The sequence below is a fragment of the Corythoichthys intestinalis genome, chromosome 21 (assembly GCF_030265065.1).
Source record: "Corythoichthys intestinalis isolate RoL2023-P3 chromosome 21, ASM3026506v1, whole genome shotgun sequence".
NCBI classification, from domain to species: Eukaryota; Metazoa; Chordata; class Actinopteri; order Syngnathiformes; family Syngnathidae; genus Corythoichthys; species Corythoichthys intestinalis.
In genome coordinates, this window is record NC_080415.1 from 19,468,800 (window position 1) to 19,494,027 (window position 25,228).

A 25,228-nucleotide genomic window follows, 5' to 3' on the forward strand; every position below is an offset into this window, starting at 1 on the left:
AGTGTAGCAGTCAAAATATTCCGACTGCTTTTAGTACGGTACTAAAGTTCCGGATGACATTCGTTCCGGTGTTCTGCCAAAATCTGCTACATCGGCGAAACGTCTACATTAGTCGAATTCGACACCCAAAGCACTACCGTGCGCTGTAAACTTGTTTTGCTTAGAAAAGATACATACAGGAATAACGTACTAAAAAAATGCCTGCAGAAAACACTTAAATGTAGTTATATCAAATAAGGACGGTTTAAATACGCTACGTGACTAATGTGGTCAACTGCTTCAAAGCTAACACAAAAAACACAATGGTTAAAAGTATGAGAGGGTAATACATGGAAAAAGTATCTTTGAGGCAGTAAAAAGGTTCTAAATAACCAGGGGTGAAAATGGGCCAGAACGGTCAGGAACGCAGTTCCGGTATAAGATTAGGCTCGAGCGTATGACGTGGCACTCGCGAGGATTCCGCCGCTATAGCCATTTTGGAAGCGAGAGACATAAACAGTGAGGCATTTCAACACAGGTCGCTCTTTAAAAATGGTTGGAAATTATTGTGCGGTAAAGAATTGCAACAACCGATCGAATAGAAAGGAGAATGTACAGCTCGACGGAACACCATTGAGTTTCTTCCGGATCCCTACATGGAGAAAAGGCGAGGGAAAGGTCATATCTGAACTTATCAAACGTCGAAGAATGGCATGGGTGGCCTCGATCAGAAGTAAGGGTATAACGTTTGATTCTCCAGTTACACACAGTTTGCTCTGTGCACTTCCACTCCGGTAAGTTAATTTCGTTTGTTTACGCACATTTCAGTAACTTTATGCCCTAAGTCGGCCTGTTGTTAGCTATAGCTACAGCTAAACAACTAGCATGCAGACATGTGCATCTTCATAAGACATAATTCCTGTCGTTGCTAAATGAAAAAGCTGTAATATTTTGACGTGAGAGAGTGGCAAAGAATTTGTACACAGGCTACATTTTCTGCAACAAAAAATTTGTACATCTGTGGTCACAGACTAATGTAAACACACATTGCCTACCTTTGCTAGAAAGATGGTGTTGCCGTTTGCTATGGTCATAATGTGCAGATCCTGCACCCAATCGCAGCAAAACTGTTCGAAGCTTTGTAGCGATTTGTAGTTTCGGAATTGCTGATGAGTGTAGTAACATACACCAAACACTAAATACAGCATGATGTCCATTTCGCGTAGTGGTGGAAGCTTGTCGACATCTTTATTCCATTTGTGTTCGGCTTGCTCGTGAGGGTCAACATTGTTCACATCCTAAAAATTGCTCATATCTGTCCTTCGCCGTGGTAACAAGTTTGTCTCTGTATCGAACTGGCAAGTTTTCCCTACATTTTTCCATCTTTGGCACTCGTAGGTCAATTGTATTTGCCGTTAAGTTTAAATGTCCCGTGATGCAGACGTGCTTCCGAAATGGCTCCGTTGTCGCAAATCTTGCAGGATCCCGTGCTGCTGTGACGTAAACGCTCGAGCCTAATTCAGGGTCGGAACGCTCTTCCGGTATACGGTGCTTTGATACCAAAAATGACGGCAACTGTCAAAACGCTATGTAAAAAAAAAAATTAAAATACAAAGCTGCCACACATGCATTTCATCTCCAAGATGAAAACAATCTACCAACAACATATTTACATACACAAGTGTTAAAAACAAGCATAATAGTGCTTGTGTAACGTAATTCGTTTCCACCTATATTTATTATTTATTTTATTCCACGGACGGCATGGAGGTTTCCCCAGCTGCTGCAGTTATCAGAGTCTGACGATGACGAGTCACGTCAATGTTCGAATGCATGCAGCAAAGCAAAACGCCTGGACTCATTTATCCATTCAATTGGCTGATATTTTTACATGTTATCAACAGAGATAGTTAGCTCTGATTGGTTCAAATGTGCATGTTTTCTGAAACAGGAAAAAAAAAAAAAAAAAAAAAAAAAAAAAAAAAAAGGCAATGCAACAGAAGATGGATCCAATTTTAAGAGCAAGGAAAGAGTTGAGGAGGCTTATTTATCATATTTAGTTTTATTTGCTCTGATGGGGAGGTTCAGAACATCTTAGCTGTCAATGTGCACTTTGGACTTATATTTGTTCATTTATGTTAGGCTACTTATTCATTTCCTTATGATTTAAAAAAGTCAATGTTTGCGCGATCTTTAAAATATATTCCATTTCACTGCATTATATAAGTCATTCGTACTTATTTTTCTGAATGTATGTTACTTATATCTTTATTATAAAAAAAAAAAAAAAAAAACACACCAAAAAGTAAATGTTTACATTATCTTCGATTTTAATATACATCCTATGTTCTTAAGTAGTTAAATATGAGGTTTGGCATTTAGTATGTGAGGAAATGAGGGAAAATAAAAATTAGAGATGGAGGTTGGGGTTATGGCTGTTTTTGCTAACTTTTATTTTGCAAATCATTGAAAAAATACAATTTGGAACGAAAATCAGTTTTTGTATGTGTTACAAAAATAACAGACCAAAACTGTTTTCTTTGGATTTCAGTCGTTTTGACCCATACCCCCCTCCCTCCACCTCCCCCCCCAAAAAATTTCTGGCTCCGCGGCGACCTTGACGTCGGGGAGTTCCGGCAAGAAATTCTAACCACTTTCACCCCAGTAAATAACTAAATAAAAACTAAACTACAAATAGTGAGTAGTCGCCGCTTCTAACCCATGTGCGCATGCGTGTGGATGCATGCGCAAGCGCACTGAGCAGTGTGTAGACGTTTCGCCGCGTAGTAAAGAATGGCCGAACACCGGCTCACGTGATCTGAAACCTAACTTTTGATTGGTTGAATACGTTGTAACAACAGTAAATATCCACAGTAGCTCAAATGAAAAGTAAAACAAGGTCTTTATTAAACTATTATGACAGCATATTACAAAAAAAGCATATTTTCACAGTTAAATAAAAGTAAGAAGGCTTAAACAAAGCAGGTGATGAGTAATGAAATCATAGCATCTTGAAGGTATGGCAAAGTTTTAAAGTAAAACCAAACAGTTTAAAAATTCCCCATCCCTGAACTTCATGGTTTTTTTTTTCTTCATTTTTAGCATTTACAGTAGAGGTGTCTGTCTTCGCTTTTCATCAACTAAACTAAGCATGGCATAAAACTCGGAAGGCAGTTTGAAGAAATGTTGTATGAACTCCACCAGTCGATGTCAAACCTGTTACCAGTACCACCTTAAAAAGAATACTGAGCGCGCCAAGTATCACCATGACTATCATTAAAATACAGTAGCATCTAGGTCTGTGTTCATGAAAATAATAGTGCCAGTCACTGTAACTTTATGCAAAGTGTACACATGACCTAAAAAGAAATATTGTACTAAAAAGTTAATTCATTTGTTCAGTGATTCAGAATGACAACAGAGTACCCTAGTACAAGTAGTAATTAGTGTTACACCGATACTATTTTGGGCTCTCGATACCGTTGACATCATTTTAGAGCCTTATCGGCGCACCACAAATAGTAATGGTACCACACTGTGTGAATCACTGGAACAGATCATGAATTAAAGGTAGTAAACACACCAAGACGCAACAATCCAAAAAAAGGCCTAAACCACGATTATAATAAATAAGGATTGGTGATACAAACTAGCCAAAGTAACCTGATTCCATTCGGTCCAAATTCAGAAGCAATCCACGTCCGGTTTCACTCTGCTCTGGGCACAAGTTAACACATTTGTCAAAAAGTAAATTGGAAAAAATACACGTCCCAGTTCATCCGATAAAAACTAGACTGAATGCTTCAACTCTGATCCGTCAATCAGGATGTGCTTTTTCTACTGACGTTTTCCGAGGCAGAGCGCGAGAGAGAGAGAGTAAACGTTAGGCTGGTGAGACGAGTTACATGGACATGTGTTCGGGAAGCACGTAGGAGATGTCGTCCCAGGGGTGCCGGTACAAGCCCTGCTTGAGCCTTTTCTGGTCCAAGTAGTGGCCTGCAAAAATGTGATAAGAATATAGAAATATAACTACAGTGATCCCTCGTTTTTCGCGGTTAATGGGGACCATTAAAAGAAATTATGCGTGTTATTTATTATGTGTTCAGATTTAGCACAGGAAAGAGATGCATATAAGACATGTTTTTCCCGCATTTTTCCCAAAGCATAGTTAAAAAAAACATATTTTGAATCCTGCACCTTATAGTCTAGTGCGGCTTATTTGTTGATTTATTTGGGTTAACACTTTCTTTGACAGCGGTGTCCTTAGACTGTTGTAAATATGACATGACAACATCATGGGCATCACTGAATGCTTATGACAGATGTCATTAAGTGTCATCTGGCAAACTATGTCACTAACTCCATTTATGTCCAGCTCGGATCTTCTGCTTCCATTCAAAAGTGAGATAATTTGCCAGATAACACTAAATGACATCTGTTATAAGCATTCATTAATGCTCATGACAGTGTCATGCCATAATTATGATTGTCTAATGATAGTCTTATGGCGCCACTGTCAAATAAAGTGTTACCAAATACCATAACTAGCAATTAATGAAACAACTGGAACAGTAACAAAAAAAATTATTAACACAGTTCATAAATTTTGATTGTTATTTACATCTGCAGCGCTGCAATGCATGCTAGGAGGCATGTTGGACAAAAACAGTGTTGACAGCAGGTGGCATAAAAGTTGACTGTCTACCCCACGGGAGCTGTGATAGCCAAATTAAGCTTCTTGAGGGTATGAAGCATTGCAGCCAATTCAAAGCTTCATGGTGGTTCATTTGGTCTTATGACAGTCGTATGATGCCACTGTCGAATAAAGTGTTACCGCTTAATATCTTTCGGTGTAAATATCCCATAATACAGTGAGGACAGCTCCGGCTTATAGTCCAGTGCAGCTTATCTATGAACAAATGTCGTTTTCGTGTCAAAATGGTGCGTGGCTTACAGTGCGAAAATTACGGTATATCAATAAATTCAAGCATTTCAAATGTAAAAATGATAAAAAAGTTTGAAACATGTTCTTGTCCCACCGAATTATTTTTAAACAGGAAAAAAGTAGAAAAATGCTTGCCATTATTAAATGCTTCACTGTGTGAGTGCATTAAAATCTGCTCAAGCTGCTAACTTACACACAATAAATTGCCACAGCAACTGTTTAACAAGTTAAACAATGATTGACGCATGTGGCGCTTTGAAGCTTCGGCTTCCAGGCGTCTGTGGTAAGATCACACACTAAACATTTGTTAATCATCGTTAACTTTAATAAGCAATTCCAGTGCACTGGGTGACAAACAAAGAGTAGCTGGAGGGAGCTTGAGTTTATGTGTTCGGCTCGGGACAGCTCATCTGTATTATTTTTTAATCGGGAAAAAAAAATCCGCGATGGACTGAGGGCGCGAAGTTTGAAGCACGAAGTCGCGAGGGATCACTGTATTTAAATACGGCCTTACGCTTGTGTATTAGTACTCACCGATGAAGCCCATACTCCGTCCAAGGACAAAGATGCCATTTAGTGCGCCGATCTCCACAAACTCATCAGCCTCGTCGCTGGAATTCACATGTCAAACAATACTTGACATTAAGCACACAATGCGCCCATTGGGATGTTAATCTAATCTGCTTTTACCGCGTGAAGCCGCCACACGTCCTGAGCAGGTCTACGAAGGCGACGCCGATAAAACCGTCCACGTTGAGGATCAGATTAGGTTTCTGAAGTAAATAGGAAAGCACAAGGATTAGTGAATTTTTTGCTTATTACCCGCCAACTTTCTTTCAAATAAAGGACTCGTTATTACCTTGGAGGTGGTGATCTTCTCCACATCTAAAGCGTAGTCAAGTAGCTGAGTGGAAGGGAAATGTTGCTTCACAAAGTCCTTCAAAATTTGGACTCTCATGTCTGGGTTGTTGATCTGCAATGACAGGCAGAGGTTGAGGAATTCCATTTTTCATTTACCACCTAATTTTTCAGTCACATGTTAGCTTTATGCTAACATACATGGTAGATGCTATTGTATAAAAACAACAACATGAAAGCAAAGCACGGAGTTCATGTTGTTGTAGTTGGTATTAAAGGGAAATTGATATGGAAAACACCTAGTGACAGTAATAGATGTCCAATCCAGCTTAACTGGGAGGAGCTGGCTTTCGATCTCTTCCAGAGTTAAGCAATAAAACTCCCACAGCAAAATACACACTGGCCACACTCATTTGAATTTGTCCTATTCAAATAATTATACAATATTATATAAATAGTTATTAATTTATCTTTATAACCCCCATTTCATTACAATTTTAGGGCTGCAGCTATTGATTATTTAAGTAGTCGATTACTATCAACTAATTAGTTCAAATAATCGAGTAACTGGATTACGAATATTTAATGCGTTGCAGAATACATTTTAGGAGATGTAAAACAAAGGCTTGCTAAGATTGTACTTTCAAAAGAGCTTTAAATGCGAATAAAAAATAAAATTCCTCGAGTGTTTCTTCAAACTATGCAGAATTGCACTTTCATTTATAAATAAATTAAAATACATCATCTTAACTTCAAATGGCTTACAAAAAATAAATGAGGATCTAAGTACAACAAAAGAACAATTGGCTAACTTGCATAGCAAAGGTGCGCTAGCTTAAATGCTATAAAATGCTAGGGTTGTTTTAAATTTCTCTTAACAAATCTTTCAAACACATTCCTACAAAAAAAAAAAAAAAAAACAGTTAAATATACCCAGAAACTAAATTACGAAGGCATAAAAAAAAAAAAAAAAAAAAACTTACCTAATGTTGGTCTTAACAGGGAACAGCTGGATTCAGCCATGTTAAATAAGTTATGTCATTTTCATTCATATATATATATATATATATATATATATATTTATATGCTGCCACTTGAGGGCAGTGGGCCAAATCAATAAAACTAAATGCAAACACTTTCAAAACAAACCATTACAACGCCACTCTAATTAAAGCAATACTCAAAGCAGCAAAATTTGATTTGAAGCTTTTTTGTAATCGAATTACTGAGTTAATCGATTAATTGTTGCGGCACAATTTATTATATTTTTTTTAGGGTGGCTGCAAATTATCGTTCTGCAGACCACAATTGGCCCCTGGGCCCCAAGTTTGAGGCCACCGTCTTTTTATTAATGTAATAAAAACATTTAAGGAAAAAAATAAAATAATCAAAATCCGTGCATTAAGAAGAAAATTTTTTTGAAACTTTCTTTGCATCTACGATACTTACCGATTTGACACGGTGTCCAATTCCCATAATGAGCTTTCCGTCCTTCTTCATCTTGTTGACAAACTCCATGGGCAGCATACCGCTGTCAAAGGCTTTACTGAACTGTTTGGCAGCTGCGTCGAGGGCGCCGCCAAAACGGTCACCCTGGAAGACACAAAAATAGTCTTCAAAACGAAGAGTTCATAGAAAAATGAGTCTTATGATGGGTACTGACGATGGTGAGAAGGCCGGATGTCAGGCTTGAAATGAGGTCTTTGCCGGCTCGAGCGCAGACGATGGTGTTGTGCGCGCCAGAGACGGCGGGCCCGTGGTCGGCCGTCACCATCAGGCACATCTCGATAAACTGGCAGGCGTAGCGAGGCAACCTGCAGCCATCAAAGTAAAAAATATGACAATAAATTACATGATGGATAAAAGACAGTGAATCTGTTCATTTATACACCAAATATACCATATACATATTTTTTTTAAAGTCGTACCAGCCAAAGAATGCACAATGAAGAGGAAAAAAACAAGCCAAACTGGATTACATGTCAAATTTTTGGCGGGCAATTTTTAAATGGATCAAAAACCAAGAACAAACATTAAAGTAACAAAAGCAAAATGGAGAACAACGGGCTAAATAGACATTTGTTCATGTAATTGTTTTTCAGATAACAATAGCCTAAAAATGCAACTTTACAGGCTGTCAGGAGTCAAGAGTGAAAATAAAACATGCGTCGCACTTCAGTATAAGTCGCAGGCACGGCCAAACTATGAAAAAATTGCGACTTTTAGTCCGGAAAATACGATGCATCATTCGTCTTGCATTGTTATCCTGTTTGGAGGTGAAACGATTACTTGAATGATACTCGATTTTAAAAATTAATCGAGGAATTTTTTCTCCGCCTCAAGGAATCGTTGAATTTTACCAGCTCTAAGCATGATGTTTTGCTCCGACTACTTTCAATGCGGCACAACGCGCCCACGTGCGTACAGGAAGAAGACAGTGGTGGTGGATATATTTGATTTCAACCATGCATTAAGACAGAGGTAACGACGAAGACGATAACGAAAGCGGAGAGAAAGGCACCAAGACAAAGCGGAAAATGTCAAAAGTGTGGGAGCATTTCAAGCTGGAGACCAAGGCGAACACTGTTTCATGGATTAACTGTGAGACAGGGCTTGAATAACTCTACTGCAAGTCTTCAATGCTGCAGCTCCACCGAAAGCACCACATTTAGTCAGAGTGGAGGAGCGGTACTCAGGACAAGGTAAAATTAAGTTACCGTAGCGCTAATAAATAAGATTAACGTTACTGTACCTTGCTAATGTAACGTTAGCTCTGCGGAGGGCTAGGTTTGTACAAATTATGACTACTGTTGATGTGTGGCTAACTAGTCTTTCATACAGGCTTTATTTAATCCCTAAAAACAGCGCTGTAGAGTAATGAGGGTGTAAAAAAACATAATAAAGCTGAATGTCAATTTTACCCAAGTAGTCATTGATGGATAAAACACAAAGTAGCACTGGTGCCTATGCCTAATGTGCTCCAATACAACAAGTATCATACATTTATTTTGAACACTGCAAAAACTCAAAATCCTATCGCGACTTATAATTTAAACTTAAAACTTAACTAGAATTTAAAAAAAGCTTGACACAAATGGAAATTCAATTGAAACGTGGAGAAAAACACCTTACCTTTAAGGGCTGTGTGTTATCAAGCGTAATGACATTTTCAGGTAACAAAAGATTTTTTGGGAAAGTTTTTTTGAGTGAAAACAATGAATTTGTTGTGTTTTTCTCTGGTCACATCTGAGATGCAATTGTTGGCTGTTTTCAACAATGTACATCTAAAATAAAGACATTGATTTTCTAAAAATGTTTTAATATTAGATTAAATGTCTTGTTTTCTCATGTATATTTTAGGGCTGTCAAATTTGTCGCGTTAACGGGGGTAATTAATTTCTTTTAATTAATCACGTCAAACTATTTGATGCAATTAATGCATGCACGTTCATGTGTTGCCTCAAACAGCTTACAATGACGCCGTTTTAGCACATAGAGAGCAAAAAGGCAGAGAAATGCGAATGGACACAGGTGTTTATTGGACTGTGCCTTTTATTGGCTTAAGCTTTGGCAGACACTACTACTAACAGCAATGGTTGCCCAACTTCCCATCATGCATTTGGGCAGAGCAAGAGACTATCTTTTCCATATAACGCTTAATTGAACACAACGCATCACATATTTTATACCGATTGCAGCCACTACTGACAGTCATGGTTGCCCAACTTCCCATCATGCATTTGGGCGGAGCAGGAGACGATCTTATTCCTAACACGCCTAATTGAACACAACGCAGAACATATGTATACCATTGGCAGCATCCACTGACAGTCATGGTTGCACAACTTCCCATTATGCATTTGGGCGGAACAGTTACGTCGCTACAGTATCATTTAGAAAGAAAAATACGGCATATTTTAGAGATGGTTTGAATTGCGATTAATTACGATTAATTGATTTTTAAGCTTTGATTAACTCGATTAAAAATTTTAATCGTTTGACAGCTCTAGTATATTTATAATTGCTCTTTACCTAAAATATGTTTTATCCGATTACTTGATTAATCGATGGAATTTTCAGTAGAATACTCGATTACTAAAATATTCAATAGCTGCAGCCCTAATCCTGTTCATGCTTTTCAAAATGTTGACAAACCTGCGTTGGAACCAAAGAAGTCCAAGCACTCCTCCTAAGCCCATCTCCTCTTTGAAGACCTCAGTGATGGGCATGCCAGCATAGATGAGCTCCTGACCTCGCTCGTCACAAATGCTGGTCATAAAGGAGGCGGGTTTACGGATAAGGCCCAATTCCTAGTGAAAACAACCATTATTAGGTGCTCTAAAGCATAAACCAAGATAGAATTTGAGATTCTTACCCTGGCCCATGAGTAGTCCATTGGTACCGTTGGGGGTGGCACCTCTTGAGCAGGAACAATGGTCCCACTTGCCACTAGTTCATCGTAAACTGTCCTGTTCCAAAGGAACAATAAGCAAATAAATGAGATTCAAACTCTACAATAAGTGCTTGGGAATTAATGCATTTTACCTGATAACATCACCCAGCTCGTCAAAGCTCTTGGGTACGTACGCTCCAGCGTCTCTTAAGGCTTGGTTCTTGGCCACCGCAGTTTCCGATGCTTGATTAGCACACGCCCCAGCATGGCCAAACTGGACCTGATAAAGCAGGAAAAAATGTAATTGAAATGAGTCAGTTTTATTTTTTTACAAATGCAGCCAACAGACCTCTGATGCAAACATGGTAGCGCACGTTCCGATACACCAACACACGACCGGTTTGGTAATCCTGCCCTCCTTAATCCCTTGACAAATGTTGTACTCGTCTGTTCCGCCAATCTATACGAAGACAGGAAAAACTTTAAACACTTTATTCAATAAAGTAATGATGCTAATCATGATAAGAGAAAATCCGAAATGTCATCCTACCTCTCCCAGTACCACAATCATCTTAACGCCTGGAGTGTCCTGGTAGCGAAGGACGTGGTCCATAAAGGTTGAGCCAGGGTATCTAAACATATATATTTGGTCAGGTAACAGTAACAGAGACAATAAACGTTTGAGAACAACGAGCACATCTTACCTGTCTCCGCCGATGGCCACTCCCTCAAAGACACCGTCGGTTGTGCGAGAGATGATGTTGTTGAGCTCGTTGGACATGCCCCCTGAACGCGAAACGTACGCCACGCTACCGGGGCGATACAGCTTGGATGCTAGGATGTTGTCAAGCATGCCACCCGTGTTGCCAATCTTGAAACAGCCCGGCTTGATTCCACCAACCTAATCAATCACATTTTTTTGTTCAGAAAATATTATTTCCAATATTACAATATTTTCCCAGATTATATGATGCATTTTTTCACTATCTGTTTGAACTCTGCAGCTTTAAAATTGGTTGGCGAATTTGCATCATCCAGTTTTGATGAAAGGCTAACATTTCTTACAAATTATTTTGCTTAGGGGTAATGGTAATGTTGCCCCGTTGAGTGTATTCAAAGTCTCTTCCTACTAACTTGAGTTCCTTGATTCAACAGAACAGTTTCCGAGTGTTGAACATGCACTTAACTTTATTCCTAGCAATAGCATTCCCAAGGCTACGTTTGTGCGAAATTTCATTGCCAAAGGAGGCTAAATTTTATTGCTTGGCTCCACTAAAAACAATTTAAGGCTAACAAAGCATGCTCATCCAGCACACTATTATTTGAGAAGTACAGGTAGTCCCTGCCAGGGATAGGAATTGATAGGATTTTTACGATTCCGATTCCATTATCGATATTGCTTAACGATTCTTTATTGATTTTCTTATCGATTCTAATTTGGGGGAAAAGAACAAACATTTTGATTGGCATCGAGTTTGTTTAGTCTGAAGTCACAACCTTACAAACTCACGAGGTAGAAAAGAGGCCCAAAGCCTCAATGTTAACTGTGGCAATAAGTGGCAAATACACAAGAATGTGTAACATTTTACTGAAACTTTTTTCTAATAGAAATAAAAAATATTGGTTTATATTGGCATATAGGTCGTTGTTCTGCCTTTGGCAATATGTGTTAAACGCAAGGGTCCCCAGACTTTTTCCTGTGACGGCCACATAACTTTTCCCTTCTCTGATGAGGGGCCGGGGTCAGTTTGTAAGAGAAAAGTGTGACATTGCAGGAGTGCCTAAATGTAAAAATTTATTTTTCAGAAAGCCACAATCAAATAACCCTTTCTGGATTCTTCACGGAACAAAAGTAAATAAAATAGAAATAATAATATAAAATAATAATAATAAAAACACTATTAATTAAATAGATAATAACCAAATAACCCTCTCTGAGTTCTTCACAGAAAAGGCCAGGAAATAAATAACACGAGTAAAAAAAAAAAAAAAAAATATTCGGGGGGCTGGACCAAATGTGGAGGCGGGCCGTATTCGGCCCGCGGGCCGTAGTTTGGGGACCACTGGCAAAGCGTATTATTTACCATTAATGCATGCCTTTTAGTTTTTATGGTGCTTTCACGCTCAAGTGGGGGCGCTCTTGTGCTTCCTCATGCGAAGAAGAATGCGCTCACGTGAAGAAGAGCGCGCTTACACGCGAAGAAGAAATGCCGCATCCAAGCGAGTGAGCGAGTTAGTGAGAGAGGGAAACGCTGCTACGAGCCTAGGTTCTTTGTTAATGTTTTTAAAATATCTACAGAGGCAACGCCTGTATTTATCATATTTTGTGTTGTTGTTGTTGTGTGTTTCCACTCGCGATCGGACACTTAAATCCAGTTGTGTAGTGGTTTGAACGATGTGCAAATGCTAGCGAACGAATGCTAACCATATTGTATTAGCAGCTAGTCATCGCTGATTTACGTTGATGCAAACCTGTTTGTTACTGGGGACGAAATTGATTTGTTTCATTTCTATTTTTAGTTTCAGTCTTCAAGTGATGGTTGAATAAAGTCAGCAAATTATACCAACGTCTTCTGCATCGTCATTTGGGAGTTTAGCTAGCTGTATAGCCAGGACTGAGCCTGAGCGTCTCTGTGCAGTCGTATTCATTCCCTCCTGATGCAGTTCCCTCCCGATGCAGTTATCTCCACCTTGCAATGACTGCAAGTCGCTTTGTTGTAATGTTTCCTCGTGAAGTGAAGACACACTTTCGAGTGTTTGAACCTGCGTGCTGTCATTGTTATGTTTAGGCTGCAATACTCGTGCTAAACCATCGTAACCTTTCATATTCACCCTCTTTCCTGGTTAAGCATAGCCAAACTTTGGAGCGAGTGGTTCTTGGCGCCATGCTAGTTTGATGAGTCTAGACAACAAGACACGTCACGACGCAATATGCGTCTTTAGGAATCGTTAAAGGGATCGTTAAGGCTTTTTCATTGTGATGCCGAGGCCTCGAAACAATAGGAACCGGTTCGGAATTGAAATCGGATTTCTATTCCCATCCCTAGTCCGAGGGTTACGACGTACTCAAATTTCCCGATTTCGACTCTACAACGCCAGAGTCTCGTCCGCCATTTTGTCTCCAGTGTTTTTTTTTTTCTTATTAGTCGCACAAACAGTATGTTATTGTACCTCACAGTATTTTATTTTTTACTTTACTTTATTACCATGACTAGAGCTGAAACGAATACTCCAGTAACTCGAGCAACTCGAGTTTAAAAATTGATCCGAATAATTTTATTCGCCTCGAGGAATAGTTTAATTTTGCCAGCTCTAAGCATCACATTTTGCCTGGACTAGTTTTAATGCGGGACAACGCGCTGATGTCACGTATGTACAGGAAGAAAACAGCGGCGGCGGATATATTTGATTTCAACCATGCATGTATATAGAGATAACGACGAAGAAGCCGACGAAAGCCAAGAGAAATGCACCAAGAAAAGGCAGACATTGTCAAAAGTGAACAATGTTTCATGTATTCACTGTAATAAAGTGCTTGCATAAGAGTATCCCCGCCTGGCCTGGCTATCCATGGCCCTAACAACACTTCCGCACCCCTGGCTGGACCCCCGGGATGACCGCCCCCGAAACCCAGATCGAGCCCCACCGTGCGACCCGCCCATCTAACCCCCGCGGGACAAGGTCAAATGAAGTTAACGTAGCCCTATTAAATCAGATTAATGTTACTGTACCTTGCTAATGTAATGTTAGCCCTGTGGAGGGCTAGGTTTCTATTAATAATGACAACTGTCGATGCATGGCTAATGTTCCTTTCATACAAGATTGATTAAATCTGTGAAAAAAAAGCGCTGTAGAGTGATGAGGGTGTAAAATAAAACATAAGATAACAGATGTTGTCAATTTGAGCTCAGTAGTCATTGATGGATAAAACAAGTAGCACTCGTGCCTAATGCGTAGATATACAACAGGTATCATAAATTTATTTTGAACACTGCAAAAACTTAAAATCCTACCAGGACTTAAAATTTAGACTTAAAACTTAACTAGAACTTAAATAGCTTGACACAAATGGAAATTCAATTGAAGCGAGGGGAAAAACACCCAACGCTTACGTGGTGCGTGTTATTAGGCGTAATGACATTTTAGGTTAGAAATAAAGATTTTTTTTTTTCTTTAAGATCTAGAAGTTTTTTGAGTGAAAGCTGTGATTTTTTTTATTTTTTATTTCTAGTCACATCTGAGATGCAATTGTTGGCCGGTTTCAACAATGTACATCGAAAATAAAGGCGATTGTCTGAAAATGGTTCAATATTAAGTGAAATGTTTTCTCATATCTATAATTGCTCTTTACGTATTTTTTTTTTTTATCTGATTACTCCATTAATTGATTCCCCCCCCCCCCAATTACTAAAGTATTCGATAGCTGCAGCCCCACACGTGACTTGTTCTGTACTCATTAAACGTTAAGTTGTTCAGCTTGACAGACAGCAAAGCAACTGTACCTTTTAAAGTTCTACTTCACTTTTGACTATTTGTGGTCCAAACGACACCAATTTTAACAATAAAACACTCAACACAAAATGATTGATGTTCAAACGTCCATCTAGTCTGATCAATATATAAATTAAGTTGCTTCACAAAAATCAGCTAGGTTAAATACTACGAATGCTAACCCCTAACCCTAAACCCAATCCTCATAGCAAAACGCTCATAGGTAACTCCGCAAACTGTAGCTCTAAACTTAATTACAAATGCATACACAAACATATGTTAGTTGAAGCAACTTACTGCCTTATGTGGGCCAAACCAGAGCGCAGCTATCCTTTATCCATGTCAGACATCGGAGTGCTCCTGTATGGAAGCCTTATTAAATGACAGTCCAGCCAGACCCAACGCTGCCACCAGAGGGCAGTGTATCCTCCACCATTAAACAAAATACAATACTTCTGGACTTTTTGGATAGTAATTTTGAATTTTTAAAGGGCGAATTTAGACTTACGTGGAAATTCGGGTTACGTTAGTACTACCTGTACTGCATTAAACACACCAAAGAGTGCTATTTGAATTCCTGCGAAACCACACATAGGATACACTGTCCTTGTGACTGGGTGGCACACTACAGCACAATGCTTCACTTCTACGCAGAGCTTTAAATGCTCATCGACGCCGTACCTACGCCGCCAGCCCGACAAACAATCATAAACCACACATTAATCATTACTGTACAACTTTACGTGATTACCGTAGCAGGCCCAATGATGGTGACGCCTTTCTCATCTGCCATTTTAATGAGTTTCCTGGTCAGAGCTTCGGGGATGCCCTCTGCGATGATGGCGATGGTGTGAATCTAATTCAACAGGGGAACAGATGGATGCATATCGCTTGACACAACGTGATCGCCAAACAAACTACTACCTGCGGGTGCTGCATGGTTTCCACCGTGCTGTCGAAGGCGGAGCGGAGTGACGCAAAACTTATTAGTACATCCACCTCGGGGTGTTTCTTCATAGCGTCGGCCATGCTTTTGTAGACCGGCACCAGAATCTCCTTGTGTCCCCAGTAGAACTTCTGCTTGTGATCCCCACTATTCAGTCATTAAACATGCATTTAGGAAGATATAAGGCATTGGGTAATTGTAAATGTAAATTACTCTATGTGACCTACGTAAAGGGGTAAACCATTGCGGCCACGGAGGGTTCATCCCGGGAGCACACGTAGTCGAAGTCCAGCATCCCTTGCACGGCTCGCGTCTGCATGCCCCATACCACGGCCTTGGTCCGCTTGCTGAACAGTGTGGTGGCTTTGGCTGAGGAGCATATGAAGGTTTACTTTGAAATTATGGACAGTAATAGAACAAGTTTAATGAGAGGTAAGCTAGTTAGGAGGCACAAAACGGCACAAAGGAAAGTCACTCTGCAGACAAGAGGAGGCTTATTATACATATTAGGTGAATATTATCTGCAAAACAACACATTTACCTTGATGGCTACAACTGACGGCGATAGACGTCCAATCCGTTTTGACCGGTTAAAATGGATTGGACGTCTATCGCTGTCAACGGCAGTGAAACAGTTAAGGGTTGCAATTATATTTTTACTCCATCCTAAATGGTTCGTCTGTAACTTGCAAAACAAGTATGTAGTGATCTGCAGTGTGCACACATTTATAAATGTATAAATCCACATCTCTAATGAGCATGATATATTTTGAGAACCTTTGGTAACATGATTTAAGTAGCAAAGTGTGTAGTTATACAGTCATGTGAAAAAATTGGGACACCCTATGGAAGCCTGTGTGTTTTCTAACATATTTGGTCATATGGATATTTAATATCAATTTTAACAAACTTGAGAGATTCAAGTAATAGAACTAAAAAATTAAAACTGAAAAATAGATTTTTTTATAACTTTCTGTAAAATGTAATTTTAAATAAAAGCAATTTCTGTTGAGGTATAAATTAGAACACCCCCACATTCTATCCCATCTAAAATGGCTAAAATCCAACACAGTCATAGTTTGGTGTGCCCCTGACTGTTGGAGTGAAAGAAAACAACATGGTGAGATCAAAGGAGCCATCGGAGGCCTTCAGAAAGAAGATTGTAGACGCTTATGAGTCTGGTAAGGGATTTCAAAAGATCTCAAAAGAATTTAAAATCAGCCATTCCGCTGTCCGGAAAATAGTGTACAGCTGTACGAAATTCAAAACAACTGTCAACATGCCCATGTCTGGCCGTCCAAGCAAGTCCACCCAGAGAGCAGACCGCAGGATGCTAAAAGAAGTCTCCAAAAACCCTAAAATATCTTCACGGGACCTACAGCAGGCTCTTGCTACTGTTGCTGTGAAAGTGCATCCCATTACAATCAGAAAGAGAGTTCACAAGTTTAACTTTCATGGGTGGTGTGTGAGGTAGAAACCTTTGCTCTCCAAAAAGAACATGAAGGCCGTAGTGAACACCAGGACTTCTGGAATAATGTTCTTTGGACAGATGAATCTAAAATTGAATAATTATTATTCTTATATTATTGGACACCAGAACAGATGACATTTTTGGCGCAAACCCAATAAAGCATTCCAGGGAAAGAACCTCATACCAGCTGTGAAGCATGGAGGTGGAAGTCTCATGGTTTGGGGATGCTTTGCTACAGCAGGACCTGGCCAGCTCACCATCATAGAATCCACCATGAATTCTATCATGTATCAGAGGGTGCTTAATGAACATGTTAGATCTGCGAAGAAATTAAAGCCGAAGCGAAAAGTGACTCTGCAATATGACAATGACCCATAAATCCACCAAGGACTGGCTGAAAAGGAAGAAATGGAGAGTTCTGGAATGGCCGTTTCAAAGTCTAGATCTTAATCCCATTGAGATGCTGTCGGGTGACTTGAAATGGGCTGTACATGCAAGAAACCCTTCAAACATCTCACAGCTGAAAGTATCCTGCGTTGAGGAGTGGGGTAAACTTTCTTCAGACCGATGTCGAAGACTGGTAGATGGCTACAAAAAGCATCTCACTGAAGTTATTTCAGCCAAAGGGGGTAACACTAGCTGTTAGGCAGTAGGGTGTCCTAAATTTTTCCTCAGTTAGAATATGCATTTTTGTTTGGTTTAATGAGTAAAACAATGTAAATTTTTGTTGTTTACCTGAAGTTAAATCACTTTCTTTTCAACAGAAACAACAAGATAAGACATTCACATGCGAACATTTCTTAATAAAGGACTGAATATTTAATGGGGTGTCCTAATTTTTTTACATGACTGTATTTTGATTATTAATGGTTCCTACAACTGCAAGATAATTGGCGGTATTGCTGTTAAGAGGTTGATTAAGTTCCCACTGAAGGCCCAGGAACCAAATGCATGGCCCAACACTGCCCATAAGGAACGCCAATCCACCAAGCCAGTAAAACACACAGTCTAAAGCCACAATAAATATGACTGAACACAAAAAAAGACCAGGCAGACAAGGATAAAGTGGAAAGCACATGAACAGGATTGTCACACCCTTTTCATACCTCCGTTGCAGCTTAATGAGGCCTGCACTTCTGCGAGCCCACAGGACCCGATGATAAAAACGAGCACAAAACAAGAGAAAACAATGAGTGCAACCTCAAACTTGCCAGAATACAAGTACTGTAGTGTACTTCATACAAACCCCAGTGTGGCTGAACTGAGTGTAACCTTTCATATCCCTTATCCCATATACCTTTCACCTTCCAAGAAAAGCAGTTTTGGCAAATAGAGCTGGGGTGTCAAACTCATTTTTGTCACGGGACGGGCCACATAATATTTATGGTTTCCCTCGGAGGGGCACTATAGAGCTGCCAGGATTAATGGACTAATCAACAACTAATCGATTATTATGTGACTCGTCAACTATTGTTTATGTACGTTGTGACCTAAAATGGTCAAAGTCCTCTTTTTTAAACTTCTCAATAGCAATTATTTTTCTTATTGCTATTAATAAATTTACATGTTTTCATTTGAAAAAGGGGGGAAATATTATTTTTGTAAATTAAAATAAAAGGTAAAAATTGCCATTTTTTTCTAAAAAAGGAAAAAAGAAATTCTCCACTTTTGTAGTCCTCGATCTTTGGGGACTACAGAATTTAACTCTTTATGGGGCAAATGATTATTTTTGGTAACCACAATATTGACAATTAGGGTCATAAGACAGTCATAATTATGACATGACACTGTCATAAATGCTTATGAGAGACGTCATTAAGTGTCATCCGGCAAATTATGTGACTAACTCCCTTTATGTCCAGTCTGCATCTTTCACATCCATTCAAAAGTGCCATAATTTGCCAGATGACACTTAACTCATTTGCTCCCAAAAACGTATAAATACGTTCTATTTTTAATTGTTTCAGTGTCCCAAAATACGTCTTTTACATTTTTTTTTTCTTTTCAAAAAAGACATCTTTGGTTCGTGATTCAATTTAGCTCCAAAGCACAAAGCTGAAAATCCATTTTAAAGCAATAAAACTGGCCACTGGAAGGCAGCAGTGCATTCTGTAAGACCCGCAACCCGATTCAACGGCAACGAACGGCCAAGCGACGACCGAATGGATGCTAGGCGGCGGACGACCGAGAAAAACAACCGGTAGGACGCCTGGGATGCCAGGCGCTGGACGACCGAGCAGAACGACCGGGACCACTAGTGCAGCGGACGATGCCTTTGAGTCTGTGTTGCTCGCGAGCAGAGCCCGCAGAGACAAAAAAATAAAACAAAACAAAAAAATCATCTATATGAGACAAACGGCGATAAGGGAAAAGTTTAACCAACTGTCGCAGCCAGAACAGCGTCATCTTTCTGTTAGTTATGTGTAAATAAATTATTATTTGCTATCAAAAGCTCTATTTGTCTTGTTGTTTATCTTATTTTGTAAAAGAAAACATTATTCAGATGTTTGGGACGTAACTAAAGCAAAAAATAGCTGTGTATAAGTCAAAGTTATGTTTGAAAATGTATGCTTTCACAAATCAGAAATTGGAAAATTGCTCAAACTAAGCTATTTTCCAATTCTGATTTCTAAAGAATGAAAAAAGATATGAATTAAATTTTTATTTCTGCTGAAAGAAGAAAGTAATCTTTCTTTTGGTGAGTTCCACGTTTATATAGCAATAGAACAGAATTTTCTGTGAGCCTTGCAAAATCAGTCAAAATCCAGTAAAACGGCCGGGAGAAAAGGGCCTTGCTCCGGAGAAAATGGCTGGGAGTGAATGAGTTAATGACATCTATCATAAAGATTCATTAATGCTCATGACAGTGTCATAATTAAATTAAGACTGTCTTTTGACAGTCTTATGAACCCATTGTCAGATAAAGTGTTACTACAGTTAGTACAAAATTGTGGCGTACATGACGCAAAATGTGATGTCCACATAGGTAGAGGCCAGGTCTCAAATATAATTATTTTCATGACCAATCATTATTTTTCTAAATGAAGCATAAATTAATAAAATGTTAATAAAACAAAATGAATAAAAACTAAAGTATTCTGGTTATGCCCTCCAAATAACATTACATTAGAATTTTATAGTACAGTGGTACCTCTACATACAAAGTTTATTCGTTCCTGGAACTTGTTTGTAAGTCGAAATGGTGGTATGTCGAGCAGGATTTTCCCATAAGAATACATTATAATTCCATTAATTCGTTCCACCGCCCAAAAACCTATACTAAATCCTTAATAAAAGCTGCTGATACTACTGCAAATAGCAATTACACAGAGCAAAACAAATCAATTAGGAATAAAAATTGGAATAACAATATAACAATAATAATAATAATAATACCTGTAATAACGTAACGAATCGGGTTCTCATGTGGCGGATGTGTTTTGCGTGGTGTACCTGAATACACCGCGTGGCTGACTTGACAGAGTGAGAGAGGACTTTTTACTTTCACTTTTCACGTTCAGCTGCGGCAGACTGTCGTCACGTTGTGTATCACAAGTTCTGAAATAAATTATTATAAAACCTGACAAAGCTGGCAATTTTTCTATCATTTCCATCTTAATCTCAATGGTAAACCTCACTTTTTTCCTTTTTTCACCACCTACAGTGGCTAGAACAAGTATTTGATACACTGCCAATGGGTTTTCCCATTGACAGTGTATCAAATACTTGTTCTCCCCAATGTACGTTAACATTCTTGGAACCCATGTTGGTTGATTTCTCACAAGAAAATTCGCCGTGCGTCCATCTTCCGGGAAAAGAAACTACGGCGTTGTCATAAATAGTCGTATTTCAATTCAATTCAATTCAATTCAATTTGTATAGCCCTCAATCACAACAGAGGTCTCAAAGGGCTTTACAGAGGCAATATGATACACAATTAGAAATGAAGCAACAAAGATGAATAGATACAGTATTTCGAGCATGTTGTCGGATGTAGAAACAAAAGGTGAGTAAAATTTTACGACTGATGTCGAAAAGATCGTGTGTCGAAGCGATTGTATGTCGAGGTACCAGTGTATTTAAATCATTGCCTGTCATTGTCAATGACTGACAGACAATTCACTCAAAACTGGGAGGACTGGCTGTGAATGCTCACAATTCAGTTCCATGGACGATGCTAGACCTCCAATCTATTTTGTCAGCCTCTCCCAGTCAAAGTAGATTGGACGTTTAGCCATCAATATCAGCCAATGAGTTAAATGAGTTCCAATTTTAGTGAGAAACATGAAGTCAATCCACATGATGTACTTGAGCAGGCCGGATCTGGCCCCCAGGCTCAGAGTTTGACACCAGTGTAGCAGCGCCTTAATAATCAAGTGAGCTATTCAATTTTTGAGACTGTGGTGATGCAAACACACCCTCTTTTGTAGCGCAGAATGCTGTGTAATGCGGAGCGTGTATGCAGAGGAGCGTAGGGCAGGGGACAAGCGGGGCACAACCAGAACTTACCTTTCCAATATGTGACCACATTCTTCAGAGGCCACAGTAAAGAATGAAGAGGGTCTTAGAGACATAAGCACGGAAAAAAGATGAGCGAGTGGACAGTTCGGGGTGGGAAGAAAGGAAAAGTGGGAGAAATGTATCAGGGGAGGAACAAAGAAGGTAAGCAGACGTGAAAGCTGAGCGAGATGCGAGAAGACGTGTGGTAAAATACCTGCCGGTGAACCCGCTTTGGACTTTTTGGCAGGAGTGACGTCATTAGACGGCCTGGCTTCGGAGAAGGAGGCGGTCCTGGTGGTGGCTGGAGTCTAGCAGACAAAAGTGAAGACATATTGCAGCTTGTACTGCAAATAACTGAAGTTGACCCCTCGACTTCCCCTCTTGGTGTTAAAAATACCATCACATTGTTGCTTGAATTTAACAGGAAGTTAGCAGTGTGAGCGTCCATTGGTGGCTGGTTGGGGATAGGTTTGTGTCCTAATGCCATGCCCACAATGGCAGTCATGTGGGTTTCTGTGCCAAATACGTGGATTGGAATACCAGTGGTCTTTCCTGAATAAAGAAAATTAATGAGTGGTCGTGATTATGTCCTAAGCACAGTTGACGACAGTACACGTTCAATGCGAGCGAAAGTGTTGCGTGCGTTTTAACTTACCAACTTCCCCCATTACCCTGAGCCCCTCCTGGTAGTTGGGCCCACCCCGTCGAACAAAGATGGTAACCTCGTTCTCCTTCAGAGGACCCTGGTAATCTTTGATAGCCCGGACAATGCCCTGAGAATGGAAATCAATCTCAGACAGGCGTATGTGTGATAAGGTTAGAAACTAAAATTATTAAGTTATGTACTGAGATGCTAATACTGCTCGGCAATATGGGAAACAAAATATTACACTATAGTATCCATTGTATATCACATAAACAACAAGCCACAATAAATTCATTTGATCAAAAATTATAGTACATTTATTATTTGTTCAAAAATTACATCAGCTTTCCACCTACTCACTTTATTTTGAATTGGCAAAAAAGATCACAAATATGGAACATATGCAGTGCTAACGTAACTAAACATAATAACCAAATTACTTTCATTTATTTATTTTTATTTTTTTTTATTACTTTTTATTGCAAAGTTGACATCGTTTCAAACATCCTTAGGTTAGGGTTTAGGAAATTTGTTAGGTTCAGGACACTTAATGACATGTCATATGCATTTATTCATGTTCATGACAGGTGTCATGTCATGTTTATCTTAGGACACTGTCATAGGAAGCATTCAAATAACATATTACAAAAATTATATTTATGCACCGCGTGTTTTGTGTAGTGTATTATGACAGACCCAGGGTTTTTTTGTATTCAGAGGCATCGCATGCATGTTCCTCAATGTAGTGAACAGTGAGCATATGTAGCCTACTCCAAATAAATGACAATAGTGACGATAGAAGAAAATTATGTTGTGATATACAGTGGTATCTTTACTCACGAACGTCTCTACATACAAAATTTTCAGGTTAAGACATGCCTCACGGAAAAAATATAGCCTCGTTACGTAAGATTTCAGGATACGAAAGGCAAAAATACAGTATGGCTGGTACTCACAGGTCCCAGAGTTTACTGAACATACTTATAATAGCTGCTCTGCCATTGGCTATTGCTTAGCATTCCTGGCATCCAATTAACTACGAGGGACCTTTATTGTATGTGTATGTGTGTATACCAGCATCATCTTCACTCGCCCCTAATGTTCCGACAGCTTTACATGAGTGTATTAACTTTTATTCTTTACTCCATTTTGTTTTTTTACATTATGCACAACTCAAATTTTATGTTTATTGTGCAATAATCTAAATTTAATATGTATTTGATACATGTTTTGATGCATTTTTATGCGTTATAAAAGATTTGTGTCTGAATTTTGGGTGGTTTGGATCAGATTAGGGCATTTACATGGAAAACGCGCCTCGAAAGAAAATTTCAAGGTTACGAAACTACTTCCAGAACCAAACAATTTCGTAAGTAGAGCGTATATCACAAAAACAGATGAAAATTCTATTGTGGTTTGAATTGAAATTGAATTATCAAAAAATACATTTACTATTTGTTCAAAACTTATATCAGCTTTCCACCAACTCACTTTATTTTCAATTGACAAAAAAGACCAGTCACAAATGTGGAACACAGAAGTAGTGCTAAAGTAATTAAACATAAGTAAATTAATTTTGTTGCAAAGTTAAATGTGTTTGGGTCAGGGTTTAGGAAATTTGTCAGGGTTCATACACTTAATGACATCTGTCATAAGCATTAATTTATTTTCATGACACTGACATAGGAAGCATTCAAATAGCATGTTACCAAAGTTTTATCTATGCACCATGTGTTTGTCTGGTGAAAGCCTTATGACAGACCCGTTTTTTTTCCTCTCTCAAAGTTGAGCTGCAGCTATGAATTATTTTAGCAGTCGATTAATCAATGAACTAGTTAATTCGGACAATTGAGTAATTGGATAAGGAACATTAAAATACCTGAGCCTCAAATGCGATAAAAGAATAAAAAAATAAGGATCTAAGTACAACAAAAGAATAATTGCAATAAAATGCCAACTTTTTTTTTTTTTTTAACAATGCCCCTAATAAATGGTTCAAACACATATTCCCACAAAAAAACGGCTAAACATACCTATAAACTAAATAACTAATGCATTAAAAAACTACCTCAAACAAAAACTTAGCTTATGTTGGTCTTAACAGAGAGCAGCTGGATTCAGCCATGTCAAATGAGTTATGTCATTATCACTGTTACCACTAGAGGGCAGTGTATTCACCCAAATCAATAAAACTAAACCATTGCAATGCCACTTTATTTAAACGAATACTCGAAGCAGCAAAATTTAATTTCAATCTTTTTTCTAATCGAACTACTCAAGTTAATCGATTAATCTTTGCAGCACTAATTGTGTAATGTAGTGAACAGTGAGCATACATTGCCTACTCCCAATAAACAATAGTGACGATAGAAGGAAACTACGTTGTGATGTACATCATTACACTCAGCACTTGTTCCTAATGTTGTGCTCAGTGTATCAGTGATTCACCTTGAATGTGGCTGCTACATTAGTGAAGTTAGCGATACTTCCTCCAATGATCAGCACTTTCCCTGTAGGACAACACAAAATGGATGTGGTGACTTGAAATACAACACCAAAGTCAAATACTTGGGTAATGACCATGAGTGACTCTATTACTGGTGTCATACACACACCATCAGGGTGCTTTTCGCGGGTCATGAGTGAGAGGATAGTTTTGGCGTAGTCGTACGTTTGCTGCTCGCTGGGCGCGCCAGAGTACTCGCCATAGTTTGCTAGCTCATCGACTCCGCCCAGGTCGCAAATTGTGTCACTGTATGGACAGACGGAGGATGTTAGGCTAATTACTTTCCCCTCACAGAATAAGCATTTGTTTTTGTAAGTGTACCTGTATACAACAGAAGCACCTCCACCTGCCACCATTGTCCAAATCCTGCCACGAGGATTCAATAACGTCAACTTCAGACTGGCACCGCTCTTAGCATCCAGGTCAGCTATGTAGGCCTCCTGCATGAAAGATCGTATACTCTATTCAAAACCAAACTTTACAGATTGCTTCA

The 25,228-nt window shown here is 39.0% G+C and overlaps 1 protein-coding gene across 3 annotated transcripts in view; it reads right to left on the reverse strand.

Annotated features, from left to right (window-relative positions):
• Positions 1-2,862: 2,862 nt before the first annotated feature.
• Positions 2,863-25,228, reverse strand: part of LOC130909624 (ATP-citrate synthase) — a 36,396-nt gene continuing 14,030 nt past the window's right edge. Inside the window, exons 8-30 of one of the 3 annotated variants that reach the window (XM_057826315.1) lie at positions 25,057-25,175; positions 24,845-24,981; positions 24,678-24,739; positions 22,239-22,356; positions 21,981-22,135; positions 21,798-21,891; positions 21,593-21,646; positions 18,190-18,219; positions 15,840-15,981; positions 15,591-15,759; positions 15,418-15,522; positions 10,880-11,076; positions 10,726-10,807; positions 10,525-10,635; positions 10,328-10,455; positions 10,158-10,251; positions 9,938-10,092; positions 7,446-7,596; positions 7,232-7,375; positions 5,784-5,897; positions 5,615-5,697; positions 5,459-5,535; positions 2,863-3,975 (exon numbers count right to left, since the gene is read on the reverse strand). In XM_057826315.1, coding sequence (XP_057682298.1) covers positions 3,881-3,975; positions 5,459-5,535; positions 5,615-5,697; positions 5,784-5,897; positions 7,232-7,375; positions 7,446-7,596; positions 9,938-10,092; positions 10,158-10,251; positions 10,328-10,455; positions 10,525-10,635; positions 10,726-10,807; positions 10,880-11,076; positions 15,418-15,522; positions 15,591-15,759; positions 15,840-15,981; positions 18,190-18,219; positions 21,593-21,646; positions 21,798-21,891; positions 21,981-22,135; positions 22,239-22,356; positions 24,678-24,739; positions 24,845-24,981; positions 25,057-25,175 — 2,616 coding nt within the window. In that variant the 3' untranslated portion in view covers positions 2,863-3,880. The remainder of the gene's footprint in view (positions 3,976-5,458; positions 5,536-5,614; positions 5,698-5,783; positions 5,898-7,231; positions 7,376-7,445; positions 7,597-9,937; positions 10,093-10,157; positions 10,252-10,327; positions 10,456-10,524; positions 10,636-10,725; positions 10,808-10,879; positions 11,077-15,417; positions 15,523-15,590; positions 15,760-15,839; positions 15,982-18,189; positions 18,220-21,592; positions 21,647-21,797; positions 21,892-21,980; positions 22,136-22,238; positions 22,357-24,677; positions 24,740-24,844; positions 24,982-25,056; positions 25,176-25,228) is intronic. The other 2 variants (XM_057826316.1, XM_057826317.1) reach the window with 2 other exon arrangements.